The sequence below is a fragment of the Eretmochelys imbricata genome, chromosome 3 (assembly GCF_965152235.1).
Source record: "Eretmochelys imbricata isolate rEreImb1 chromosome 3, rEreImb1.hap1, whole genome shotgun sequence".
Classification (NCBI taxonomy): domain Eukaryota; kingdom Metazoa; phylum Chordata; order Testudines; family Cheloniidae; genus Eretmochelys; species Eretmochelys imbricata.
The window spans coordinates 64,910,118-64,927,674 of record NC_135574.1 but is presented as its reverse complement, the minus strand read 5'-3'; the positions used below and the strand labels follow the sequence as shown (position 1 = coordinate 64,927,674).

The 17,557-nt window shown below is 41.0% G+C and overlaps 1 protein-coding gene across 1 annotated transcript in view; it reads left to right on the top strand.

Moving 5' to 3' along the window:
• ME1 (malic enzyme 1) overlaps window positions 1-17,557 on the top strand; it is a 292,439-nt gene that overhangs the window by 201,696 nt on the left and 73,186 nt on the right. The window contains exon 6 of the mRNA XM_077811631.1: window positions 16,337-16,446. Within this exon, the coding sequence (XP_077667757.1) occupies window positions 16,337-16,446 (110 nt within the window). The remainder of the gene's footprint in view (window positions 1-16,336; window positions 16,447-17,557) is intronic.

The window sequence follows — 17,557 nt, the reverse complement described above, 5'->3', positions numbered from 1 at the left end:
TCAACATTCAACCAAGAGGAATGCTTGAACCTAAATCTTGGCAGCCTCTGGGAGTGAAGACTATTCAAACCATGCACCTATTTGGTTGATGTTCCTCAGCCAGGCCTTCAGGCACCACACATATTGATCAGAGGCTGTCATTCTAGCTTCACAGAGAAGTGCAACACTAGAAGACAGACTGCCTGTCATGCCAACAAATCACTTTGACATTAGGAACCAGTTGGCAATAATATATGTTAATGTTTAAATCAGCCTTGATGGACAATAGGCCTAATCCACAAAATAGTATGGAAACTAGCTTTAAAACTCGTATTACTGGTTATCCTGACATCTGACTATAAAAGTTACAGACACAAAGCATAGGGTAAAAATAGCTGACAAGATTATGAGAAGGACAACCCAGGTTCCTATATTATTGCTTCAGTGATCTTAAGATTTGAAGGGATGGGAGGGCTGTTTTTCTTCACATATCCTCCATCTGTACATTCAGATGTACAATGGAGCACATGTTTGTGTACTGAGATGCTCACATCCCAGAAATGGGTATGTCTGTAGGCAATACTTAGGGAACATAATTGCTGGCATTTCTTTCAGGAAGACATACAGCACAGTACATCATCAGTCACAGGGTGAGAAGCTTTTATTTATGGATAGGCAAAGGTTATGGATATACTTTTCTGTATATATATTGCCTAAGTACTCTTAAGTTACAAAAATATGTGCTTGAAGTATTTTTTTTCCTGTGTTGTAGCTGAAGAGCAATTAAACTTTGCTCTTGAGATGTTTTCTCATTTTTAAGTGCTGAATAAAGTAAAAACTGCTGAGTATTTACAATTTAAAATTACAAAAAGAAAAGGAGTACTTGTGGCACCTTAGAGACTAACCAATTTATTTGAGCATAAGCTTTCGTGAGCTACAGCTCACTTCATCGGATGCATACTGTGGAAACTGCAGAAGACAGTATCTACACAGAGACCATGAAACAATACCTCCTCCCACCCCACTCTCCTGCTGGTAATAGCTTATCTAAAGTGATCACTCTCCTTACAATGTGAATGATAATCAAGTTGGGCCATTTCCAGCACAAATCCAGGTTTTCTCCCCCTCCGCCCCCCCCCACAAACTCACTCTCCTGCTGGTAATAGCCCATCCAAAGTGACCACTCTCTTTACAATGTGTATGATAATCAAGGTGGGCCATTTCCAGCACAAATCCAGGTTTTCTCTTGTGTATTTGTTTTTGATAAATTATTTATTGTTCTTTTGTTTGGCGCCTTTTCAGCTCAGAACCAGGACATATCTAAGTCCTTGAGGTTTAGCTGCTGTTCTGACTGCAAGAAGTCTATGCCAGTCAGTGACCCTCACTTGCATTGTTTTAAAAGTTTGGGAGAAGGACACGTTAGGCACAGGTGCCCTATCTGTAGGGGTTAAAGTTAAACTTGGATTGAAATCTAGGTGGGGTAAGGCTTCAACACATCTTTATGGAAGCTGTTCTGTGACCCCCATCTTGGAATCCAGTGGCTCAGTATATGGTGGTTCAGAATCTAGTCTGTCCAGTAATGTGCTGCCAGACTTGGTGGTATCCCTTCATTAAAGGGAGCCAGAGAGATGACACCGTTCTCCTTTCTAGTACCACGCAAATAACAAGAGAAGCCCTCTTCATCCACAAGGGCTAGGTCTCCAATGGAGTCTCATGGAAGAAAGGTGGATACCAAGGTTAGAGCACCAGCTCCCAGTGCTGCATACTTCTACTAGCAATGTAGAGCCATTGACATCAGCACCGCCTTTGGGATCACCAAGACACTCCATTACAAGACCTTCTGAAGTACTAACTTCGTCTTTGGTGCGCACCTTGGTGCATCCCATCCTCCTGGTACTGATGATGCCTGAGGCGTACGTGGTGGCCAGGGACCTCCTTTGCCTCTCGATTTTGGTTTCACCTTTGCTGCAAAATAGTCAGGCACTCAGTGTTGTTGGGGTTCCGCAGTTTTCAGTGCCAACTGTAGCCAGAATTACTGTTTGGTGGGACAGACAGATGGTACAATCATCAGGAAGACCACCAGTGCTTCCCCTGTTTCTATCTACCTATAGCCCTTCCACATTCTGGTCTCGTGTGACACCATCCGGTACTGCACTGCCTTGGTCTTGGGACTATGCTTACTTTTCATTTTGAAATTTAATCTAATTATATTTTTTAAAATAAATTAAAGAATAAAAATTGTCAAAATCAAAATGAAATGCTCAAAAATTATTGACACACAAAGTTTCAACTGACCTGAATTGAAAATGTTATCAGTTTGGTAGTTCACAAACATTTCTGAGGTTTTGATTTTTCATGCCAATTTGGGATGGGAAACTTTTTTTTTTAAATCATGGATATTTTCCCCGATGGAAAAACAGTTTCCCGCCTAGCTCTAGTGTTTAAAAAACAAACAAACAACCCCATTAAAAATATGGCATAAACCGGATATGCACCAGGCATAAGGCTAACCACATAATTTTCTGCTGCTCTTTTTTGTGTATTATGTCCAATTTGTGAGCTTGGGTGAAGTCCTGGCCCCATTGAAGTCAGTGGGAGTTTTGCCATTGACTTCAGAGGGGCCAGAATGTTACCCCATGTCTCCTTTTGTCTGAAGAATCCCTTGCACAGCTCACTGTAAAAATTGTAGTAATAATAATAATAGGCAGTTCTGTTTTTGTCCAAAATACAAAAGATCATTTGAGTGATGTTGCCAGGTTGTTTTATGTATTGCTATTTTTTCCTGTAACTGTTATTTATATGGTGGCTTAAAATGTGCTAGGCACTTTACAGACAAGACAAGTCTTTGCTCCAAAGGGCTTAAAATCTAAATGGGTCCCAGACAAAGGATGTGACACAATTGTTTTAAACTCTTGTCCAATTGCCCCTATTATATTTCCATCTAGATCTCAACCCAAGTCTAATTCCTATCCAATACAATTAAAAAATGTTTTGATGTGTTTATAATTCTTTCATTGGTCCAGATTCTTGGCTGTGACTGAGGAGGTTGCAGAAGTAACTTTGAAAAATAACTTTGTCTCCTGTGTGCTCCCTCATTCCGTGATGGCCATGTGCTATGCTGTTCCTCGGGCATACATTAGCATTCCTCTGATATATGCTGGCTGCCAATGACCCCAGTGTGATATTAGCCGGGGGGCAAAGGGAAGCCCTGGCCATGTGCCCTTTGCTGGCAGGTGGTGGGAGTACAAACCTGTAGGGTGGCTGAGATGCCACTCTGCTGGGATGGTCATCCCATGGCCAGCTATGCCAGCTCTAAGGGTGGCTTGCACCAGAGGTAGTGATCTTTGAAAAGTGTTGATAGGGCTCTAGTCTCTAGCACCAAAGAAAGATTCAACAGCAGGCTCAGCAGGGGCTTTTGGTAGACTGAAAGGGCACTGGTGTTTGCTCACCAGATTGGATCTCAGTGTGAAAAATATGCCAGTGGTTATAGATGCCTGTTATGTCCTGCATAATTTTTGTGAAGCAAAGAAGAACTTACAGGAGGGATTGCATGGCAGAGGTGGAGGGATAGTCTCCTGAGATTGACCAGCCAGATACAGATGAGCTCAGTAATGAACTGAACATCTTAGGGACGCTTTGAAAGAGCACTTTACCATGAGCCACAGTAATGTGCTGTGATGTACTCTGCTCAACCTGGTGCTGCCGTCTGGGGGGCCTGTTAGGAATTGTGTGGTGCTTGCTGCACATCTCTTATTGATTCTGATTGTCGGGGGCTTTGCTCTGCATTTATGATCAGTACACTGTTTGCCACTGATCCTCTGGGTGTGAGTGTACAAGAAGACTATTACTTTCACTACTAGCAGCATTATACATCTTGTGTTGCAAACGAATAAAGATGAATCACTTTCAAAATAAGAGGTTTATTCAGTTATGAAAACAGTACCTAACAAACCATCTGAAGAACATAATAGCAAATACATTATAACTTCAAAAAAATTGAGAACCTTAGCAGATAAACAAGGGAAAGGAACATTGATGTCCATTGTAGCTACACATACATCAACCATGCCTCTCACAGGTCAGTGTATATGAAGCTGTGGTTGTCCATGCTTTCCCCCAGTGTGGAGTGGTAGAGGCAGGCGTACAGGCCCTGAGGCAATGGGGAATGCTGGGGGAGAGGACGGGGAGTGTAGAGAGGCACTATACTACAGTTCTCCACCAACTACAGTGGCAGTCAAGCCCAGTATTATTGAACCTGAAAGTCCACAAGAATCAGCAGCATTGGCATTTTCTGACAGAGAAGCTCCATTATGTCCTGGTGCATCTCCCTCTCCTTTTTCTGATGGGACTCCTGGGCCTTTTTCCTCTCTGCTCTTTCCTTCTCCATACAGTCTCAGTATTCACCCTCCAGGCCCTCTGTTCAAGGTCTGATGTAGCTCTGGTTTGCAGGATTTTGCAGAACATGTCTTCCTGCATCCTCTTTTTCTCCTTATCTGGATCAGTCTTTTCACTGGTGTGGAGGGTAGACCTCAAGACCAAAATGGCTGTCGCTACAGATAAAACACAGAGAGGTGCTGTTGTCAGTATAGTATGTATAGCAAGAAAAGCTTAAGTTTCAGAAATCCCCCTTTCCCTTGCTCCCCTATAGTGTTAAAACCAAGCTTATTGGCCCTTCTGCTTCAGAAAGCTTGTGCACGGCACCACTCAGAGGACCAGCCATGGTGAGTATGACCCTCCCAGAGTGAGGGAAACAAGGAGGCAATTGCTTGGTTGCATGAAACTATGAGTATAGGGCACTAGCACTGAATAGTGGCACCATTTTCCACCTGTTGGTGATTTTAGCTGATACCTCATTCTTGAGGATAACACAGGCAGAGAGAGCACAACTGCTGTTGGCATCCCAAAGTCGCTCAGGCCCATATACTACCAGCCTGTTTAAGGTAATAGAACCTGCCGAAGTTATCGCCAAATGGCATGGGAAAGTGTCCTACAGCAGAAGAAGAAATAAGGCTGCCATCCCTAGAAACCTTTGGGAAAGGGTGGCAGTGTATCTCCATGGGATTTTCAGTGTGATCTCTCAGGGGGATTCAAGAGACATCCTTGTGTACATAAAAAAAAAAAAAAACCTACTCCACACGCCCCTTCCCCCTGCCTAACTCTATGGGGGAACGATGAGTTGTTCCTCTACTTCTTCTAGTATGAGTAAATTCATGAAAATTAGCCGTGTCCTGATGAGTTGGGGGAGTCATAACAGTAATAGGAAATTTATTTACTTACTTCCTGGCAGTTTTCTCCTGCTTCAGGTTTGCCCATGCTTGACTGCAGGGACTGGCTGCACTGCAGTGGAGCCAAAAACAGGTTGTGGCTCGCAGCACAGCAGGACCCGTTGATTGACAGTCTCCCATACTCTTCTTCCTCTTCTTCCTTGTCCACCTCCTCCTCTTTGCTGTTCAAGGCAGGGGCCTATGACTGGGGCTTCTGAGACATACCCACAGTGGCATGCACGGTTGTGGTCAGATCTCCACCAAGGAGAGCATGCAGTTCTTTGCAGGTCTTCGGTTACGATTGATTGTTGACCTTCTGGTGTGTCTGCCACAGTTCCTTGACTTTCAAGCAACACTGCTGCTGGTCCTGGTCATACCTGTTCTCCTGCATTCCCTGAACAATCTGCTCATAGGTGTCAATGTTTCTATAACTGATCCAGAGCTGTGCCTGCATAGCCTCTTCCCCCACAGAGGCCCAGAAGATTATATCTCCTGTCTACTCCAAGCAGGAGCGTGTCTGGAGTACGTAGCCAGCATGGTCAGCTGGGCAGTTGCACACAACAATGGAGAGGGACTGTGTGCGCTCACTCAGCTGTACAATCAGGAAAAGGCATTTCAAAAATTTGTGAGGTTTTAAAAGCGGGGGCTACTCCTGGGCAGTGGAGTTAATAATTGTGACCAAAGCAGTTAGTGTCGGTCATTGTGGGATAGCAGCTGGAGTACTGTAAGGGTCAACATGGGTAAAGCAATGTCTACAGTCGCGTTGTGTAGACCTGCGTGCCTCAACCATGGTTCAGCTCCACTTGGGGAGGTGGTTTTACTATGTCATCAAAATGGGGCATTTACGTCAGTGGGAGAAAACTTTAAGTGTAGGCCCATGTACAACTAAGTTGATGCAAGGCAGCTTACGTAGACCTAAATTTGTAGTGTAGACCAGACTTAATAGTGCTTTTGTATGCATTTGCTTAATGTACTTTGAAAGTTTGCTAAGCTAAATTGAGGGCACTCTTAGTGTGCAGTTAGTGTGCCCACACAAGGAGTTAGTGGGGAGAAGCTAGTGAGCTTTAAATTCACACCTTAGCTTACTGTGTGGACAAGCCCTTTTGCTCCTGGAGGAAGTGGTTTAGATGTTTCAGTAGACGGCACTTTCATGAGTCAAGACTGAACAACAATGTAATGGTAGGAGTTACAATGGTGTTGGAGATGGTGGGTCTGATTCTCCACTGCTTTACCCATTGCAAAGGTATAAATGACTATCCAAAGTGTAAAGCGGGTGCAAAATGCTATCACTGATGCTAATGAGTGGTGAAATCTGATATGATAGTGTTTTACAAGCTGTAAATAATTATGCAAGGTGTAAGGCAGGAGAATCAGTCACGTTTGTCTTTTGAATGAGACATAAAATTTAAATCCATATACATGCTAACGACGTCAAACACTTGTCACAAGAATAAGGGTTCACAGAGTTAGCCCAGATGTCCAAACAAAATTTCACTTTGCTTAATTGCATACTGTCTACCTAAAATTTTCCTGAAAATGCATTTGGATAAGGTATTCATTATTCCCTGTCCTAAACTTGTCTTATTAAACAGCTGCTGTGTTTCATCCCAGGAGGTGGGTGGATTGATTCCTTTATGCACCATATATAATTTATAAAGCACTTTGGAATCATCCTGAATGAAGGGCTAAATAATACGTTGGATACTATTATTATTCTAATAACAAACAAAGTCTGTTCTGCGAGTATGGGGGGATTTTACAAAAAACTAGAAGCTATCATGTGACCACTGGAATTTTCTTCCTTATGAAAAGGATAGTCTTAAATACAGCATTCTCCTACCCCCCCCCCTTCTTCCTGCAACCTCAAGATTTTGTCTGATTTAACAATTCTCCTTTGAAGTAAATCCTTCTTAAAGGAAATGTGTTAAGTATTTCTACAGCAATGCAGTAGCTTTAAATTCTTCAGGCTGAAGTTTCATACTCAATTGAAGTGACCATTAACATTTAGCAAAGATCACTGTGGAACTGCTGTGGAAATACTTACCAGTGCAACAATCTACTCTTAGGGCCTAATCCTGCAAAGTGCTGGGCACCTTCAATTTAATTTGACTTTGACTCAGTGGGTATGTCTACAATGCAGCTGGGAGCATGCTTCCTAGCTAGGATAGACAGACATGTGCTAGCTCTTCTCAATAGGGTTGCCAGGTATCTGGTTTTTGACCGGAACACCTAGTCAAAAAGGAACCCTGTCAGCGGTGCTGACCAGGCCATTAAAAGTCCAGTTGGCGGCACAGCGGAGCTAAGACAGGCTCCCTGCCCAGGTCTGCATGGCTCCTGGGAAGCATCCAGTATGTCCCTCTGGCTTGGGGGTGGCCACAGGGGCTCCACGTGCTACCCCCCCGCCCGGGAACCGAGGTCAATGGGAGTTGTGGGGGTGGTGCCTGCACGTGGGGGCAGAATGCGGAGGCCCCTGCCCCCTCTTTCTAGGAAACTGAGGTAAGCTCCGCCTGCACCCCTCATCCCCTCCCATGCCCAACCCCCTTGGCCCCAGCCTGGAACCCCCTCCTACACCACAAATCTGTCATCCATGACCCCACCCCAAAGCCTGTACCCCCAGACAGAGCCTACACCCAACCCCCCTGCACCAGCCCGGAGCCCCGGCCCTCACTCCCCCAGCCCAGAACCCCCTCCTGTACCCCAAACTCCTCATCCCCAGCCAGAGCCCTCACCGGCTGGCTCCCTCACCCCACCCTGGTGAAAATAAGCAAGTGAGCAAGGGTGGGGGAGAGCGAGCAACAGAGAGAAAGAGTGGGGCCTCAGAGGAAATGTGGGGCAGGAGCAGAGCCTTGAAGGGCGGGCGGGGCAAGGGTGTTCGGGTTTTCTGCGATTAGGAAGTTGGCAACCCTACTAGATCACAATAGCAATGTAGCCGGGAGTAGCACAGGCAGCAGCTCAGACGAGGAAGCATGTGTTAGGTACAGTATTAGACATACTCAGTGTAAGTTGAAAGCGCTCAGCACCGCCTAGGATCAGGGCCTACGTGAGGCCCATTGTAGAATTGATGAAATCACAGAATTCCAAGGTAACAGAGACAGATGACCTTGCAAAACAAATTGTCCTTGTCTTTTTCTAGGGAGAGAAAAGACTCTAGTAAAATACATATAATAGGTAGCCAAACTATGTCTAGTAATTTTTTTCTAAGTAGTCTTGGTTGTTTATCCCTCCTTTGTGCTTGTCTAATGTGATTATTTTGTCCAATATAGCTCTTTCATCATAACTGTAGTATGGATGGTCTAAATTAGTTCAAAAAGATATTAAGTTAATGCAAATACTTCTGGCACTGAAATTCTGAAAAACAAACCTGCTTTACTTAAAACTTTTTAACAAATCCCATTATTGAGACAGACCATTTGGTTCTTATTCAAGTGTCTAGTTTAAGTTAAACTGGAACTGTGAATGGAATGTTGTATCAAATAAGTACTATACTTCACATTTATATCAGTGGCTTTCATCACATACTACAAAAGTGATTAGTTTTTATCATTCCTATTTTACACATGGGAAAACTGAATACAGAGAGGTTGCTGTGAATTTTTTGTCAGACAGCATTGCAGAAATAAAGGCTAAGACAGTGGTGGAAGTAGAGCTGAGGTTTACTTCTTCCATTTATCTGGTCTAACCATTAGACAACACTCTTTTTATTTCAAAATGTAATTTGTGTTGCAAATAAATAGGATGTTTTGACATTTTGATGCAGTAAAAAAAAATCCACCACAAAGTTCTGTTATTTAAGTTGAAGTGTTTCCTAAGAGCATCAAATATTAAATATACTCCATAATTTGTGTAATACCTGAAGAATTTCCTTCACAAAACTTCTGTTTGATGCTTCCAACAAATCATTATGTGCTGGGTTTTAACAGTCAGGGTGAAAGCTATCAGCCGTGGGAGTTCAGATGTTTCCGTCTGTTCATTATACCATAAGTAGCTGCTCGAAAGAGCAGATGTGCTGCCCCAGGCTTCAGACTAATTGCACTATCCAAATGCATCATTTATATTTAAAGAGAAGAGTTTAAAACCAACACAAGTATAACCAAATTAATTAGGATTTCTTGTTCTGAACTGCTAAACCCATCTGACATTTTTAGGATCTGGGAAAATGTATTATGATATTCCTTTCTGAAAAGGATTTTTAGTTGCTATAAATCACTTGGCCCTTAATTCAACAAGGAACGTAGGCACTTTAAGTTCATGAACAGTGCTATTGCTTTCAGTGGGAATTCTCACATACTTAAGTACCTCGTTCAATTGAGGCCTTATTGTAGAAGAATTAAGAAACATTCTATTAGACCCAAAAATGTAAATAAAATTGAAACATTAATACAAAGTATTTCATTTAAAATTATCACTAAAAAGCCCCTTATTCCCTCCCCCTCCCCCCCCAGCTAATGGACTGTAGTGTTTCCATTACCCATCCTTGTTTGGGAGTAGAGGAGTTATATCTTTGCGGTGAACATTTGCACTGTGCTTATTCTTGTCATGTAGTAAACTTATTTAAACGAAAACTCTAACTATTATGGACAAAATTTCAAAATGCTGTCTTGATATTGGTATAGTAAGTGCAGAGAGTGATTTGTGAAAGTAAATGGAAACCTCTAAGTACCTGCTTCCCACATGCAGTTTCCATTTGTAGGCATAAATCTGAATGTTAGCCCACAAAAATATTTCATGCACAAATTTAGAAATTCAGTTCAAGCTTTTTGGGAGATGTGATCCCATTAATAGTAATTATTAAGAATCATGTTTATAATGTAGCACCTTTCATTCTGACATTTCATTTTAACCCACACACTACTGAAGTGCAGCCAAGTATTTATATTTTCTTTAAACAACTCTTACAGAACTCTTACAAAAAAATTTGACTTTTTTGAATCAGTGTTATATCATGTATTCATGGAATGAAAACCTCAAAGCTGAGCTTTTCTAGCATTTTTCAAGCATTCAAAGTAAAATTATTGACTAGCAAAGAAAAGGAAGAACTTCTATTATTCTATTGATGATTTTTAATTGTTCAAAGAGTGTGCTTTTCAAGAAACAACACAACATACATATAACAAGCACAGATCCTAATTGCTTAAGCTTGATAGAAAGATTTACTATATACTGTGTTTTATAAATATCTATTCATAACAGGACTCCTGTCCATGTTTAAGATAGAAATCATTTAATTAAGTACCCGTGGTGTTCTACTTTAACCGCTAATAAGAATATAAGCTTATAAGAATATGGGATCACTTACTTGGGATCTCTCAGTATATTAAGGGGCCAATGTACAATACAAACCTTTAGAAGCTGAGAAAGTGTCATGAAGAATAAAGCCATTTACCATGTCCAGAGGGAAGACAGGATTTCTTTTGATTCACTGTTTTTATTTCTGATATAGGCTATGCAGACACTTGACCAGTCAGTCTGTTCAGTATTCAAAAAAGAAGTGTCACAGTGCCAAGTCTCTAAACAAGACCTGAAGATTTTGAAAAGAAAAAGAATCTCAATTAGATCATCTGTCTCAAATCTAGGTTCATCTTTTTTAAATGAGTATAAAATGAAAAGTAACTTGAGATTGCTCTTTGATAGACCATAGAACAGTCACAATGGGAGCGCTGAATTGTAACACTGAAAAAATAGTTGAGTAACTAAAACAGCTAAGATTACATTTTCAGTCTCCCAGAGTTTTATTTTTGACTTCAGAAGGGGCAGGATCAGGTAGCTAGTGAGCCAATACAGCACCATAAAGAGAACCTCTGAGCAATTCATTAGTTTATTTCTTTTATTCCAGACTCTCATGGAATTTCAAACACTGAAGAAATCGCTAAAGGCTTGCCAAAGGACTTGCCAAAATTTACAATATATTTGATTTTTTTTAGAATTTTTCATTCAAACCTAAACCCTGACGCTGAGCATCTTCACCTTTTGGGAAAGTTTGCATGTATATTGAAGTTTCATGGCTATCACACAACTTTATAAGGACCTGAGCCAAAAGCCTAGGTCTGAGTAACACTGACATTTGGGGAAGTTTTGGATCTGGATCCGAGTCATGCAGCTTTGGCCCATCTCTAATTTTTAATAAAATACGTAGTTATCATTTGATTGTAGGATATTCAATGGCCTAATCACCATATTGTTCAAGCACCTCATAAACATTAATGGATTTAATCTCTGTTTTACAAGTGAGGATCAGTAGCTTGCAAAGGTTACACAGGGCGTTAGTGGCAGAGCAAAGTTTAGGACCCAGCAAATCCCAGTGCTTTAACTACAGAACTATTGTTGCATAGCTATTTTAAAACAAGCATATGAGTAGAGAAAAATATTGATATGAATGTTTGTTAGCATATAACAAAATATTTTGATGTCAGTGGTAATGGTAAATTATTCTAACTAAAGTCTTAGTCTGATCTTCTTGGTATAAAGTATATTACATCTAAAGTCTCCATTGATTATATCGCTTGTTAGAATAAATGGAATCTGTACCAGTCAGATTCCTGGGTGACCATAATTCATTGACAACACTAAAAAAAAATTGAAAAAATGAACATGCAATCAATCAGAAACCATTCTACAATGAAAACTTTATTTTTGAGGTACTATAGATATACTCAAAAAGAAAAGGAGTACTTGTGGCACCGTAGAGACTAACAAATTTATTTGAGCATAAGCTTTCATGAGCTACTGCTCACTTGCTGTAGCTCATGAAAGCTTATGCTCAAATAAATTTGTTAGTCTCTACAGTGCCACAAGTACTCCTTTTCTTTTTGCGAATACGGACTAACACAGCCTCTACTCTGAAACCTATAGATATACTGAATGCTTTGGCAGGGTTCTTCCATTGAAGAGGTCTCTCTCTCTCTCTCTCTATATATATATATATATAATTTTTTATACTGTGCTCATCATGGAGTATCTGAGTACCTTCCAGTAGTGCATTAATCAATGTGACTACACATCTATCACACGTTTGGGTTCTCATTCTGTTCCTAGACAAAGAACCATGTACAGTGTGGAATATCTTGTTCTGATAGGTTTTGGTTTTAAAAAATATATAAATATACCTGTTGCTGTGTGTTTATGTAAGAAAAGGCAAGGTTAAATAAATACATCTTGCATTTGGAGCAGAAGATGGTGAGGTTTGTGGTGGTCCTTCGTTTCTGGGAAATTCATCATACAGTTTGACCACCCCCTAAAAAAATTCTGTCTTCTGTACAGACAAGCTTTACTCTTATTGAGTTTTTCATTTTGCCAAAAGAACGCAGTTGTCAATCCTGGTCTTCATCCCAAAGCTTTAGATAGTCTTTAGATATCCTGGGCCCAGGCCAGGCAGCGCATTGAAGATAAGGACTGAGGCTTTGAATTTGAGTCTATGGGAAGCCATTGTAGAGAGCAGAGGACAGGTTTAATATGTTTGCAGTAGCCTTTGTTGCTGAGGATGGTAGTTCTGAACTGGTTGGAGTTTCCTAAGTTCTGAAGCCTTTATGCCGAAATATATTGCATTGCTGTAATCCAGCTGAGAGATGATGAAGGCATGAATAACTGAAGCCAGGTCTTCATCTGCCAGGATGGAATGGCATTTCCTAGTCAAGCAGAGATGGTAAAAAGTGTTGTTTGCAGATGATGATGTGTGAGAGCTCAGCATCAGCAAGAAATCCAAGAGTCCTACTGGACTACTGACTGAATTGACTAGTCATGATTGTGTATCTTCAACTAATGGACACTGCACCATGGCTGCAAGTTCTTCAAAGTACTTTCCTCTGTTCACCAGCATTACCTCTGTCCTTCTGGTTCAGCATCAACCAGCTGTTCTTCATCCAACAGCTGATCTCATCCAACGACTAGGCCCTCTTGGTGATAGTGAAGTGGTTGTTTGGAGTCAGTCATGATTTACTATACCGAATTACTGACCAACAGATTTCCTTTTTAACCATTGGCCTCTAATTAATGTTTCAAATAGTGCCAGCATTTCCCATAAAATCTGAAGATATATGTTCAGCATATATTATTATTGTCAATGGAGTCCTTTCTGTTCTGGCTAATTGTAATATGGCTGTAAATGTGTATTTTCCATAGAGATAAATATGGTCACAACAATTCTTTGCTTTTGTTTTTATCTTATGGTTTTGCTCAATGTAGTTTGCCTAGTACACCTGAGTTTTAAAGGAAAATTGCACTAACATACACTTTAGACTTGAGTTAAATATTGTAATGAACAGGCTACTGTGTATGTGTATACTTCCCTTTTCTGGATGGAATCAGAACTGCTCTTCTATCAGAACTGTATATCTTGGGTCTATACTGCTCACAACTAAAGAAGATTCTTATTTAGCTCAGGCAGTTGGGTTATGTGCTTTTGAACAGGGGATCTGAGATTTTGCCTTGCTGTTGTTCATTGTAGATAGTGGCATAGTACTCAGTGCCCAGAGGCAAAACAACAGGAGGGGTTCATTACCTGGTGTGCTTCACTCAATAATCACAACGGGGTGGAGAAGCAGAAAAGTTTATTTGCACGTGCAAACAAGGTACAGGGAGAATAGAATCTCAAATCCTGCACATCAGAGCAGGTCATTACACACACTTATATTCCTTAATGCTACCGCACTACACATTAGCCAATCAAAACTTTACACAGATACTCTGCCTTCCTTATATGGGTTACAACAATGTTTAAGTTTTTTCATGCAGTTGATAGATTTCCACTCCATATGGCTAAATGCAGTGCCTTGCATAATGACAGGTTTCAGAGTAACAGCCGTGTTAATCTGTATTCGCAAAAAGAAAAGGAGTACTTGTGGCACCTTAGAGACTAACCAATTTATTTGAGCATAAGAGTGAAGTGATGAAGTGAGCTGTAGATCACGAAAGCTTATGCTCAAATAAATTGGTTAGTCTCTAAGGGGCCACAAGTACTCCTTTTCTTTTTGCGAATACAGACTAACATGGCTGTTACTCTGAAACAATGTTTATTTTCTGCAACCTCTAACAAGCATTCCTAGCAACTTAAACAACCAGCACATCCTGTCTGGCCTTGTAGCTGTCTCTCCTTTAACTTGGATCAGCAAACCTTACACTATGAGGCATTTTCTGCGGCTGCAACATTGTTTTAAGAGCAAAAGAGCTTACTCAAACCAGCCAGGCCTGAATTCTATTAAGGGGGGGTTGAGAAGAAGCCCTTAGGCCTTCAGCAGGGAGACCTCCTCGACCCTTATGGCCTTCCATCCCCTCAACTTAACTAGTGGCCATGCCCTGGGGTCTCCAACAATACCATTCAATAATCATATCTTTGATTAGGGCTTTATAGTGTGTATGATTGCAAATTAGATTAAACTGATTTTAAAGACAGATTTTTTAACATATCTTTCCCCTCTTTTTATTACAGGTAGAGTTAAAGTTGTTTAAGTGTCTTAGCTGTGCATTTCCAACTATTGAAAATGGGGATGGGGGGGAAGTTAGTGTTAGCCTTAAGTCTGAAATTCCTATGCTTGTAGCTCTTGGTGTTTTCCTATACCTACGGTGTTTTTGTTTACACTTAAGTTACTAATTGTATTCTCAGCCTTAATTCCATCTTAATTTGTGTGTGGGACGGGTTGTTTTGTTTTGATTGTTTTGTCTCAATTTCCTTGGTTTTAAAAAAGTATTAAAAATATCACACATGATCGCTAAACAAGAAATGCAAAGAGAATGCTACCATGCAGTATTTCTGATGATTTGAAGATACATTGTATCAATGTTAAAATTGCTTTAAAAAAAAACTTTGAAGGACAAATTCATCAGTGTACCAGACAAGCGCACAACAGCTAACATAAACTGGTGGATCTGGCCCTTAATATGCAATTGATTTATTGGATTAGAGGGAAATGTATAGAGATTGATGCTATGCGAAAAGACGGATTAGCATTTTTAAAAGGCTCCCACTGTGCTCCCTGGCAGTGCTGCTTTGGTGCATAATGGAGTCAAGGCATCAATCTATTAAGAGTCTTGCAAACACTACTGCTCAAGCTGGCATGCAAGCACAGAACCTTTAGAGAACAGTGAGAGTTGAGCCAAGTAATCTACCATCTTGATACCTGTCCAGTCTCCCTTATATTGATTCACTACAGCTATAGAATTGGCATCGTAATTGGCTGAGTTACCTCTGATGTTACACTGGCCCTATTTTAGAATTACCTGAGCTGTTGAACTGCCCTATATAATCATATCGAGTGGATACAGCAATCATTAATAATTTAGTTTAATTATGTCCTAATTTCTCCAAATGTAACCTATGCAGAAGATTTTAATTAATTTTAACTATATGGTATGCTTGAAGAGTCTGTGTCATTCCATTCTTAAGATCAATCACGAGAAAGAAAAGACTGAAACTGATGTTAACTTCCTGAAATGATGCATTTTTAATTAATTTTAACATGAACTAATTAACTATTTACTTGTTAATTTACTGTAAATTCATTGTATACTCAAACAGTAGATATGCTGCTTTTTTATTCATACCAAAGAGGTTACATCCCTGCTTTAAGTACAAAATTAAACTCAACTTTAACTACTGAGTCATGGCCAATGCCTCTGTAGTTATTTTTTGTTTCTAATCGTTTTGTTCCCTGTGTCTGAATTCCCTCAATATCTGCTCATTTCTTTGACACAGGATGACCAAAACTGAGCACAGTATTCTGGGGGCATCCTGTTGATTTGCATAATGGTATTAAAATAAATTCAGTGTTGTTTTCCATCCCATTCCCTCTAAGTCCTATTTTTTCCTTTACTTGACTACTGGTACACATTCCATAAAGGTTCCTGTTGAGATGTCTGCAACCTAGGCCTTTTTTCCTGAACAGTTAATTTAGAACCCGGCAAGGTGTGTGAATAGTCCAAAATCTTCCTTCCAAGTAACGTGTATGAGTACAATAACACAAAATATAGGACAGAAGCTCATGACTTTATGTATAGTTTTTATTATACTCTGATCCAAAATCTGACTCCAAGGGCTTCCAATTTTATATGTGCAACATTGCATTGTTTCCTATTTTAAATTTGCATTTCCTTTGTATTTCTAGGTATGGCATGAATTGCCTTATTCAATTTGAGGATTTTGCTAATGCCAATGCATTCCGCCTCCTGAATAAGTATCGTAACAAGTACTGCACTTTCAATGATGACATTCAAGGTAAAATATTCTCATCCTACTCTATTTGGGTGCTTAGACGATAGGAAGTGCTTGAAGTGCAATGGGCTGCAAACCCAGGAAATTAAATTTCTAAAAAGTTCATTGGGTCGCTGTGGAGTGCAGTTTTACCATTGCCTGGGGCAAAATCCCCTCTGATTGGCTTCTTTTCCCATGAGCCTGGCTCCTGGAGAACTGCAGTTGATCATGGCTGCTGCAGGAAGCAGTCGGAACTCTGTGCTCTCCCCTCAGCCGCTGACACCATTCTGACTGGAAGGTAGGGAGGCGGAAAGAACCTAGCAGCTCAAGGTGGCTCTGCTCCGTCGTCCCTGCTCTCCTTCTATGAGCAGTGGGACAACTCTCCCCTCTCTCTGCAACACACAGCCTGGGAAGGGGGAGGTGGACCCCAAACTGCAGCTACTCCCCTAGGCCTGGGAGAGATGAAGAACCCCAAGAGCTGCTGGGGGCAGAGCTGATGTGGGGAACAGATTGGGGCAGAATTGAGGGGGGACTGGTGGGGACAAGATCAGTTTGGGGATTGAGGGACAGAATTAATTGCTGAGCAGATGTAAGGGCACGTGTAGTGGTGATGGTGATAGACCCCCCACAGGCACCTTTTTGAGACCAAGCACTGTGGGGGATAGGTACACCAGGCGTCCAGTGACCTATTTTTATTCCTCTCCTTTTCCCTATTAATTTACATCCTACACTCCATCTAATTCTAGAAATTCATTTAATTAACTTTTTAAGAGTTAAGGCTGTGTGATATAACTTCCCTTGCAATTTAACTTCAATTCTTCTTCATGCTAGTGTCTAGAGATCCCTTACTGTGGGCATTTCAGCCTGCTTGCAGCTTAGGGGCAAATGCAGATCTCAGTCACATGCAGCACGGGAATGCCCTACCTCTGAAGGTTCCCTCCATTTTTTTTTCTCCCTCTGCAACAGCTGACAACTCAGCCAGGCCTTCCTTCTGCACCACAATCTGCTCATCTCCCAACCAGCCCTTTTTGGAGTGAGACCTGCTGGTTGGTACCACCAGGCTCTCTGTTTGGGATCAAAAGGGCTAACTATAGTTTTGATAAAATGAGGTCGCTGGACAGTGAGCAGAAGAGGT